Source organism: Chrysoperla carnea, chromosome 1 (genome assembly GCF_905475395.1).
Source record: "Chrysoperla carnea chromosome 1, inChrCarn1.1, whole genome shotgun sequence".
Taxonomy (NCBI): domain Eukaryota; kingdom Metazoa; phylum Arthropoda; class Insecta; order Neuroptera; family Chrysopidae; genus Chrysoperla; species Chrysoperla carnea.
In genome coordinates this window covers 83,539,746-83,551,921 of record NC_058337.1, presented here as the reverse complement: position 1 = coordinate 83,551,921, position 12,176 = coordinate 83,539,746, and the positions used below count along the sequence as shown (strand labels likewise).

General features: G+C 26.8%; 1 protein-coding gene across 1 annotated transcript in view; it reads right to left on the bottom strand.

Moving 5' to 3' along the window:
• Positions 1 to 12,176, bottom strand: part of LOC123291593 (transcriptional activator protein Pur-beta) — a 52,154-nt gene that overhangs the window by 7,156 nt on the left and 32,822 nt on the right. The window contains exons 3-7 of the mRNA XM_044871934.1: positions 9,775 to 9,893; positions 8,179 to 8,281; positions 7,993 to 8,111; positions 7,709 to 7,936; positions 7,461 to 7,643 (exon numbers count right to left, since the gene is read on the bottom strand). Coding sequence (XP_044727869.1) covers positions 7,461 to 7,643; positions 7,709 to 7,936; positions 7,993 to 8,111; positions 8,179 to 8,281; positions 9,775 to 9,893 — 752 coding nt within the window. The remainder of the gene's footprint in view (positions 1 to 7,460; positions 7,644 to 7,708; positions 7,937 to 7,992; positions 8,112 to 8,178; positions 8,282 to 9,774; positions 9,894 to 12,176) is intronic.

The window sequence follows — 12,176 nt, the reverse complement described above, 5'->3', positions numbered from 1 at the left end:
GAATTTGGTAATTTATAGATATTAAATCTTTAACTTGCAATTGTGATACCAAAAATTATGAACCAAATGATGTATGGAGCGCTTTTCTCAATCCAATATAAAGAAAAAGTATTCAGTTAAACATTTTCGACATGGGGTCGAAAATCACCACTTCTTGAATAACAATTTCACTTTAAAGATTCAATATATTCTTTTAGAGATAAAGATCTGGGGAAAAATGGACTCTTTCCCATTTACAGATTGTATTTCAAAACATTTGCAAAGATTCATGAGATTGTTTATATTGAATTTTCGATACAATTCAAACACAGTCAATTTAATATCTCTCAAACAATGTTTATACTCAAGTTAATAAGTAATCGTAATATTTAGTCAAGACAAAATAAATTATTTGTTTATCAAGCTTCATTAATTTCCGAGATATCTACTCCCAAGGATCATTGATTTTGGCACTCACTTACTGGCAGATTCTGATTAAAATTCAAAAAGGAGTTCTGCATGATCGAGAAACTTTAAAATTAAAAACACGAATGTTTTATTAGAGAAGGATAAGAAGGTTTAGATTTTTGAAATAATGGAATTTTATTTCACATTTTCCGAAAAACGTTTACAAAAAAATTTCCCCGCATATCAGTGCGAAATCAAAGGCTCCATACTGATCCACTTTTTTCGTAACACTTTTTTGCTACGTATATACCTCTTTTGAGAGAGGATAAATATTAGTACGGAAAAATTTACAATTGGCAGCAAACATTGTAAAACTTAAAACACCATTTTTGTATTCTAGCATAATTAGTAAACTTCAAAAATATTCGTACAACTGTTAATTTATTTTAGTAAGTATTGTTTTTTGGTTGAAATGATATCATTTAATCCGAAATATGGAATAAAATGATATCAATTTATTTAATTTGAATGGTATCGATACTACAAATATCTTTTGTTAAAACGTTACTTCACTCTAAACATATAAAAAAAATGTAATTTTATTCAAACGTGTTCTTTTAATTTTTTTTCACAAAAAAAACAATTTGCATAAATAAAACATTAATGTAGGTAGTACAATCCGTTTTATATACTAAAGCACACTGTACATGTACAAAATTTAGATCGCCATTTTGACTCCAAAGAGTTTCTTTATTTTGGCAGAATACTTTGCTTTTTGTTATACTAACTTTAGAAACACGTGAAATTGATTTTAAAGTAATATAATATAATATATTCGTATTAGTTGTCTTTTAACTCTATCTTGCCTCTATTATTACACTCTGTAAAATAATAGTGCATCAAAATGGGCACATTATGGTATTAAAATGTTTACATGATAACAAATTCAAATTTGAAAGGTCAAACTATGGCGATCGATTTTTGTACTTAAAAAGTGCCTTATACTAGAAATAGAAATTGTACTATAAATTTTTATAAGTGAAAACTTTTCAAATGAACTTTTCGAATCCTTATTATTTATTTATTAATTATTTCTCATATTCCTATTTTTATAATTTTTTTTTTTTTTAAATATATATTATATATTTATATATACTTTTTATTCTTTTTTTGGAAATATTTTAGAGACACACTAAAACCTTTTCAAAAACATCATATTAACTCTATATTAATGTTCATTTAATTAAAACAGCTATTTTTTAAGTATAGAAAGAACACATTTTTATATACTCTAAGTTTTTTCATCCAAATTTTCCATTTTTCACTTTCGAATTTTTTTTAAATATTCGAAAGTTAAAAATGTAAAATAAAGTTTTATTTTCATTTTTCTTTTCTAACGGTTTTTTGTTTTTTTTGTTTTTAGCAAATACAATTTTTTGTAACCATTCTTATTTTCATTATATTTGTTTTTTATTTTTTTTTAAATTCTCTATTACTTTTTTTGGAAAATGAAGATAAAAATGGTTTGTCTACAAAAAGTTTGAGAATATTTTCCATTTTGTTAATTTCTGTAAGCAGATTGCAATTCTTATAAGAAAGAGGAAGTTTGGAATTGCTTCGTTCTCTAGTTATCAATGAAATAGATTCAGAAGTTCTGAATGACCTATCCGATTTGAAGTAATATTCCAGTAAATTGAATTAATATTCAAAGAGAGGCAATTCCTAAATTATTCGCGATGATTAAACATTTTGCTTAGCCAAAAAACGAAACATTGTCGAAAATGTCTTTACTTTGATGTAGCAAAGTATGTTTCGATAATTAATCGTAACAAATTTGCTACATTTCGATAAGTTATTCTGAGGAGAATGGAAAATATTTCTCAACTGTTTACGTGTCTAACTATTTACATTTAATAATAATTAATAATAAAATTTATCTCATATCTAAAAATGGCCAGCATTTTTTTATTGAAATAATTTTTTTTTTATTAATGATTGAAATGGAGCATCAGTAATTTTTTTTTTAATGTGTAAAATTACTTACACACATTGTATTAAAATAAATTTTGGTTTTTTAGATCTGTTTTTTCTCAATTCAGATTGATATAAAAATAATTTCCACAAAATCGATTATATTTTCGATTTTTACATATTACATATTCTTTCCTTTTCACAATCTTTCCTCCTTTCTAAATTGCATTCCATTTAAAAATATTTCAGGGGTATAACTATTTATTTTCGTGAATTGCATATATTGCATATTGCCCATATGGCATTTGAGGGATAACACGAAATAATATTTAATTAATTATATTCTGAACATTAGTATTTTTAAGATGGAATCGTTATATTTATTCTTTTGATGGTATTTTTAAAGCAGAACTATACTATCATAAGAGGATTTTAGATGTCCTCACAACCATTAAATATGCACCAAGAAAGGAGAAATCTGCTTTAAAGCCAAAATAAGTATTAACTCGCCTTCTTTCATTTTATCTCCACCAACATTTCTTGCCGTTTTTCACCCTGTATCAAATGGTATAGATTGTCATTCTCTGTTTCTCCTGTCTTGATATATATATATATATGATAGTTATTTGTATAACAATAGTTCTAACCCAAGTCAGGTAAGAGTTCTACTCACTATTCAACGAATAAGGAAAAATAGAATACAATTATTTTTGGAGGATACACACCAAATTAATTTTTTTTTTTTGGAATTTTACGTACATGAAAAATCAAAAAATATGTAATTAAAAAAATTTAATCATAAAAATACTTTTCGAAGCACAAACAACATCGATGATAACTTTAACACACTTAACGTTGACTTCCCTCACTTTAAAAAGTCATATCAATCACAAGATGGAGGACGAACAAGCACCAAGAAATATAAAAAAATAATAATTTTTATTTATTTGTTTTTTAAACAGTAAGTAGATTTTGTCCAATATATAAAGATAATTTTTTTCATATCACGTGATATACAAAATAATTTATTATAAATAAAATAAAAACAATATTTTTTTAGAGTCCCTCCGATATATTTTTAATTGAGGAGGGACTTAAATAAAATATATATATAGATTTCACATAACAAGGCCATAATTTTATTATAATTTTTTTGGGTCCCAATTTTTTTTTTAATTTAGGGCACAAATTGTAAAAATAAATTATTTAAAATTTTGGAATATATTAATTTTTTTATAAGGTCACTCCATATTTTTTTCCCATCTTTTATTACAATTATTACACGATTCGGAATCCTACTTAAATCTCACTCATTTTGATCAAATTTTTTTGAATAAATATACAATTTTTGAATACACAAGTTAATTAGTTTATAGTAAATAAAAAATTTAAACAGTTATTCGCAATTGAAAATAAGATAACAGTGCTAAATCAGATTTTCTGAAATTGCTTCAGTTGTAAATATAATGTTTTGTATCATTCCATCTCTGTTTATTTACAACTTCGGCCTGTTTACTACTTATTTAAAATTGCAAATCAAATTCGTACTATAAATTTGAGTACAGAAAACTTTCAAGTACGATTTTTTTAACCTTAATATTTCAAAGTCACTTTTCAAGCAAAAACAACGAATTTATGATTTAAAAATATTAAAATTTTTTACCACTTTATTTCTGTATGCTTTCACTAGTTTTGTATTTTTTAAATTTAAGCATAATTCTGAATTTGCAGTTAATACAGCAATATACATGTCTGAATAATGATTTTAATATTTATTGATCGCTTCTCAAATTAATGTCCATATTTAGTTTTTTAAGAAATTTGAAGAATGATCTTAATTAGAAACAATTCGTCGGTGCTTGAAAAATGGTTTCGATAACTATTCCTTACTAGAACATTAAATTTTTAATTAAAACCTTCTTACTGGCAGAAATTTGCAAAATAGTGAACCAATTTTGGAAGCTTCATTTCAAAATTATTAACACAAAAATAAAACATACACATATGCACATAAAATTCTGGCAGTAAATTACAAATACGTTATTACTGTGGTTCCTTTTTCTTTTTAAAATTTTTTCCCAAGTACACAAAAAAAGAAAATGTTAACTGAGTTAATTAGTTACGTAATAAATAATTTGCATAAAATTATATAATTTTTTTTTTATTTACAAAAATAAATTGTGTGAAAATTTTTCACCATATACATGAAGGTATCTCTGAAGAAGATGATGTAATTTCCTGACCAACCCGTATATAAACAAAAATTAGGTACGCGCTGAATACATTTTAAATTATGAATCGAAATAATTTTTTGACAAACGATTATGGAAATTGTTTGACAAAAAAATTATCGTCATAATTTTCATAAGGAATTAATAAGAAAATTTGTTTTAAGAAATAGCTTAATATTTTACGGATAATAAATGCCAACGACAGACTTGGAATATTTATTTTAAAAATAACGGCAGCATAATAGGATTTGAAAATTATGGATCCTATTCTTAACCAATTACTGAACAGTCAGCCCAAAATACTTAATTCCAGACAATATATGAACTCTACCTTAAACAATTGATGAATTAATTTCATTTTAAATTGAAATCGTTCTTTAATTAAGAAGAACATCGTATTTTCTTCTATCACTTGATATAATCCATAATAAATTGGCTAATCAAATTGATTAGCCAATTTGCATATCAATAAAGTTTATTAGTATATTATTATTATTAATATAATCTATAATCGTTCGAGATTACACACGATTACAACTAAAGATTAGTTGGTGAGCTCTTCATGGTAGAAATAATCCTTTAAGTATGTGAAAGGTTCAGTATTAATGGTGAAAAACCTTCTTTCCCCCTTACTTGCCTAGCCTGTTCGCAATTGTCGATAAAATGTAATAATAATTGCGATGACGATTTTTGATCGTTCGTTAGCATTTATTCGTATGACAAAATCATATCCTAAAGAAAAATTAAAGTTCGACATAAAAATTAGTTTTTCTTAGCAAGCAAAAACACATTGTTTACCCATTTAGAAACAGTTAAAAAATAAAAATATTTTATATAAATTCTTTGAAATATTATCTCTAAATCACTATTTATAAATTGTCCATTTTCAAAAAACCCAACGATTCTAACACAAAAACAAAAAATAAAATAAAATTGCTTAGCATTTTTAGTACGTAACTCAGTTTTTTTTTTCAATTTTTTTATAATTTTTTCATCAAATATATTGTCTAAAAAACAAAGTGTGTATTTTGGCTTTTTATTGTTTATAAAACCATTTATAAGGTGCAAAAAGGTGCTGGTTTTTTTTTCGTGAATTTTAAAGTTTTTTTTCCTTTTCATTAAATTTTAATATTACGTTTTTATATTAACTATACTCTTAATTCTATGCAAGGACAAAACTTCAATGTAAATTCGAAAATTTAAATTTGAGCCCAATATTTCTAAATATTAAAAAAAAAAATATTTTTTTTGCCTTTTTTAACATAGAGTGAACTTAGGCGTAAAAAGGATGTTTATATTAGATTTTGATTCTTTGGATTTTAATTGAATGGTCAGAAATAAATGCAATGACAAAAATTAACAATGCAATGGCAGAAATAATCTGTGAACAAAGATTGGCTCACAGGATCCAAATCATAGGACTGCGATTGAAATCGGTAGAGTCGGGAAAAAACAGTAGATGGACTTATCAAAATTTTCATTACCATTTTTTGCTGCAAATTAATTGGAGGTATTTTTTTGCCTTTTATAATATAGAGTGAACTTAGACGTTAAAAAGATGTTTATATTAGATTTTGATTTTAATTGAATAGTGAGAATATTTAAATTTACTGGGCTAATAACTCGAATTTATTAAAGTTTTGTCCGAACGCAGAGCTGTATATTATTTTATTTATTTTTCATTCATTTATTCGTACAATTAATAAAAAGAGGCAGTGTATGTCGATAATTAGTAATATTATCCTAGAAATAATAATTAAAAGTATTAAAAAAAAAAAAAAAACTTTAAAAATTTTCACGACAATTGTACACAATTTGTATTTTTTTTTTTTTTTTAAATTAAAAAATAGAATCGTCATAAATATTTATAAGAAAAAAATAAAATAATAAAAACTTTTTATTTTCGATTAAAAAAAATAAAAATATTTTTATGCGCTTTTTAAAAGAACAAAATATAAATTTATGTTGTTTTTTTTTTTTTTAAAAAAAAAAAAAAGATACGCGATATGAAATAATTAAAAATTTTAATTTGAAAATTAAAAAAAGAATTATTTTTATTTTATTTTTAATTATTTCGTACGCCATTTTTTATTCAGTTGCCTATGTTTGTAACTTATTGAATAATAATAATATTTGTTTGCATTTAATGCAAATAATTTTTAATTGGTAATTATTTTTTGTTGTGTTGAAAGAGAGGACTGGAAAATATTGATTTTCCATTTTTTGTTTTATTTTTTCTCACAATAGTTTTTTTGCTCTGATTTATATTATTTTTTTATTTTTTTAAATATTTTATAAATCTATTATTTGAAATTGTTTATATTTCTAAATACCTAGCGCTGTCTCACTTTAGACTTGGGCTTGTATCAGGTTGAGATGATGTGCTACCTAGCTGTAAGAGAATATTTTCAAAATCAGATCAGTAGTTCCTTAATAAATTTGATACCCAATCAGTGCCATGCATTTTTTCCATCTGTTTAGAATATTTTCAACTAGTCTTGGTGCAGTTTTCCCATTACGTCAGAAACAAGCAAGTCAAATGAAACATTTTGAAAAATTATTTATTGAACTGGGCCACATCTTTTGTCACTTGACTCTAGGTGTAATGACCGTTCAAAACGGAACGAGACCGAATAAGAGAGAGTATAGACGTATATGTATGTGTAAACATATATGGACACAAATCTACACTTTCTCTCGAACAGTCTCTTTTTTTTTGAACGACCTATTGATTGAAACTTGTTTTTATTAACTGGACAACAAGTTCTCTGTATTTTATTTGGATTTTACTGCATTAGAAATAATTCTTAAATTAAAAAAAGCCTCAATTTTTGACATAAATGAGGTTATAATTTAAAAGGTTTATAATACCTGTTGCCCTGATCCACCGGCGGAAGTACTTTGTCCTCCAGAAGCGCCTTGTTGCCCACTCCCAGCAGATCCTTGACCTTGCTCGGCTTGTTTGATCTTATCACAGTAATCTACAAGAATATCACGGAAACGTGTCCATGATTTTTCTGGTACGGTTATAGCCGTACGGAAATTACTTTTAACCTAACGAAACAGAAAACGCAATTAATATTATTGAAAACTAAATTGAAAATCGTTTTCGTACTAACCTCACTAATGCGCATATAAATTCCACGATTATTTTGTCCAATATCAAAGTAAAAGTTTTTATTTTCTACACGTAAATGTCTGCCTTCTGGTAGTTCACCTCGAAAACCTCCATCATCTGTTCCAAACTCGTCTAATAAGTCGGTGAGTGCATCTCGAAATTCTATCATACCCTGTGCGGGTATTGCGATCTGTGATCGTGGACCACCTCGGGTTATTGTTTGCGAAACCTAATTACAAATTTAAATGTAGATTTGAAAGTTATTGAAATATTTTAAATACTTACACGTAAAAATCGTCCGCGGCTGTTTTCCTTTAAATCGAGGTAGTACCGTCTATTATCTTTTATCATCATTTCCGATCGTAATTTTCCATCTTCAGGAACATTATCCGGATTTGGTGGACCTATAAATTTTTTCAAATAAAACCATGAACAACTAGTGAAGATAATATTTTTTCATTATGTCTTTACCTAATGAAGCATAAAAATCACTGAATTCGGAAAGGTGATCACGAAATTCCGCCGCAGTAGATAGGGCAAGAAATATTTGACTACGTCTTCCATCCGCACCAATCTATAACAAAAATCACTACCCTATAAGTAAGATAATCAGTAACGTTCTACATTTAGTACTGATAATAATCAACGAAACAAGTGCATGAAATAAACTCATATGAATTAAAAAAAACTTTGCACGCTTAAGTTTTTATTTTTTTACAAAATAAATCGGTTTATACCAATACTTCCGTAGCGTGTTAAACTGTCTAATATTATTGGATATCATTTTGAGTACTCTTTCGATTTTATGCAAAGTAAACTTTCGAGTCGTGGAACCTTTTTATTTGCAAATGTAAAAATACGTTATCGTAGGCCACTGAATAATTGAAGAAATAATGAAAATATCCAAATTTCATACGTAGAAATCGTTAAAAAAAAGAATAATCATTATAATGTAGTGTCCTGCAACAAAGACTAATTGAAAGATTTTTGATTAGACGTACCATTAACGAGTTAAGCTTTAGTTAAGTAATTTTAATATAATAATTTAGAAAATTTCATTATATTAGTTGAAATGAGATAATATTAAAATGAGTTTTGAAAACTTCTAGTTCTTCTTTTTACTTCTTCATATTATAGACTTGGAGACACTGGCACAAAAATTCAAACCAAGGCGAATCAGAATAAACTTGTCGCGCTGATCATCGGGGCATAATATAAGGACTTTTTTACAGGTGACTTTTTTATTTTTAACTAATGATATTCTTTCTGCCATTCACTTAGATCATCAAATAGCTGGCATATCGCGCAAAGGTGTCGTCATATTGGTAATATTCTTGATAAAATTTAAGTCAGCAGAAAGCTGTATTTTATAACTGATTTTCCGTTCTTAAGATATAGGTAAGTGAACAGTGTAAAATTTCAGTACAATTTATAAAAGTGGTTTTTTATGAGTATGTTTAGTTCTTCAATCGCGATTTTCGTGAAAAATAAGAAAATTTGGATAAGGAACGTTTCGTATATAATTTTACGTTCTATAAAATGGAAGATGGGCTTTATGTTTGCCGTTTATGAGCCATCGATTGAGGGTCCCCAGGGGGGTAAAAAGTCTCTACATGTTCTTATTCAGGAGGAGGGAGGGGTAGAAATTATTCTTACGTAATATTTTTTTGTAAATAATTTAATATTAGAAATCTAGTTCATTTCGGTTTCCGAAAGGTTTTCTTCAATCTACAGTTCGATAAATAATAATAAAATGGTAATTTGTATCTGATTCTAGTCGTAATACGAGAGTATTAAATCTTTGATTTACGTCAAATTGTGTGTTTTAGTGTAACCGATCCTTTTCTAACAACATTCGGGATTCGAGAAATCTTATGTATCCTTACATAAGAAGTGGGGGAGGGGGATTGAAAACCGCCAAAATCATCCTTACATATTTAACGAATGGCCCTTTACCATTTTTACTATAAATTTAAATTTGTTAATAACTTTTACTTTCTACTAGCAATCCTTTAGCTAGTTATAAATAAGCAAAAATACGGGGTATAAAAGTAGTAATACACTTACCTCAGCTACTTTTATAAATCTGCCACGTCTATTTTGTTTAACATCCAAATAAAATCGTTTCGATTGAATTTGAAGCATTTTAGTTGCTAACTCTTCTTCACCATGCATCCCCTGTTGGCCTAAAACAAAAGACCATAATACTTTAGTAAAACAATAATGGTATAATAGAGAAAAGTAAAAAACAATAATGATATAATAGAGATAACATAAAAACATTAATCGTATAAATATGGCTTGTTGTAAACGCTTCAGGCACTTTTTGAGGCATTTTGAAATTTTTATATCCTTAAGTTAGGTATTTGAGGCATTAAAAAATCAAAAAGCCAGGCCAATCAATCGGGGTACATTTTTAGACCTTGAGTATATTTTTCGTCAATCCTAGACATAATAAGCTTGAAAATGAGGGGTGGTTCGTGGAATTTGATAAAGGGAAAAGGGAGATAAGGGTAACACAGAAAAAACTTGCTAGAGTAATAATATATAAGATAAAAGAATACTTTGAAAATTTGCATAATCACATCGCAACTCCCCAGAAAATCGAAAAAAACCCAAAATTACGTTTTTCTGTTGTGTACATTCTAGAAGGATGGATTTTTCACTAATCGGCTCGGCAAATTAACAGAATAGTTCTAAAAGTTGTATTATCCACATAGCAACCTCCGAAATCCAATTTTTCAGTTCTATACCTGAAATTTTTTATTTTTTGCATTTTCGCTGAGTTTAGAGTTATTGAGGTTCCACTGTATTACAATGCTTCCACAATAATTTATTATTTTTTCTACCGGAATATTATCATCAAATTTATACATATCTTACGATTTTCAGCGCTATCTTTTCGAGAAATATCTTATTTTACAAATAGATGATTTCAACTAGAAAGATATCTATCTATCAAGACAGATACATATCTGTCAAAGCAATCTCTATAAAACCTTGTAAAAATAATATTTTTGGAATAATTTATTGTCTTTTTATAATTTTATCTTGATCGGAAGACACCCATAAATAAATAGCCACAATTAAATCAATCTGTGTCAAGAAAATACAAAGTTTTCAATTAAATGAAAAAAATATTGATTTCAATAGAAGTTACTGAAATAGAATTTTATTTTAATTAAGACATTTTAAAATAAATCGGAAATTATTCTAATTATTCGCTATTAATATGGTATTCAATAATTTCTAAGTTTTTAATTTCAAGGCTTAAAATTTTCTTTATAATTCAAACCAAATTAGTTATCAATATTCAGAGAGACGAAGGGTTATTGACCTGATAAAAAAAAAAAAGTATTTATTCGATAATTTGAAAACACGAGTATACAAAAAAGTATATTCGATCTTGTTATGCGTAGACAGATAAAACGGAGGGTTGACTATATTCGATGGTATGGTAGGGTATGTCTACACTCCTATCGCAATGTACATTACACTTGGTTACAAAACTTTTGGTTGCTTTTAACTAATAACATCGTTCATTCTCGTCTACCACAATCAACATAACATTGCGTATATAAATGTTGGATTGGTACGCGCAAGATGCGTATCGTCGCGGCGCCGGTCAATGTCCTAACTGCTGATATATCTCCATATATTTCTCATACTCATAATAAAACGATACTAATGTGTAGTATATATGTAAGTCAACGACCCCCAAATATATCGTATATATATATATATTTGTATTAGTTTATAAACCACCCCTATATCAGTGCGCCACTTGTGCCTATTTTCACAAGAGAAAAACACTGTATACTGGAAAAACCTTCAGCATATAACAACACGCCTATTCAAATTTCGTTCGTTTTAAACGGACGGTGTACAAACACGAATATAAGAACCTTATTATTTCGTTTCTTTTTTTTTTTTTTTTTTTTTAACATAAATGAGAGGAGAGAGTTACAGTATCAATTTTTTTAAAGGGAAGTTTTTTCAATGTTTTTGAAAGACGTTTTAATTTTATTTTTATAATTTTATATAAACATATCCTAGGGTAAACAATTCCAATTCAATTTTATTACAAGATTTTTACCTCGAAACTGATTTTTGTTTGTTTTTTAATTCGTTTATTCGATTTACAGTTAAATGGAAAATTCTCTAATAAATCGATTTCAGATTCTTCCATTTAAATTTTTAAACTATTTCACTTTATTAATGTATGCTATTTGACATTTGATTACTGCGAGCTAATTACTGACCTAGAATTATCTCATACTATTTCTGAAATTATCAATATACTATTTCCTCCCTTTGTTTTTTGTGAGTAATGTTTATCTCCCTTAAAATTTCATCAATTTTAACAAATGTGGTCACTTTGAAGATAATTTTCACACACTTGTGACGATTAAAAAAGTCAAAAATTATTGGTGTTTCTTTAGAAAAAAACAACACAGCTCTCATTTTTT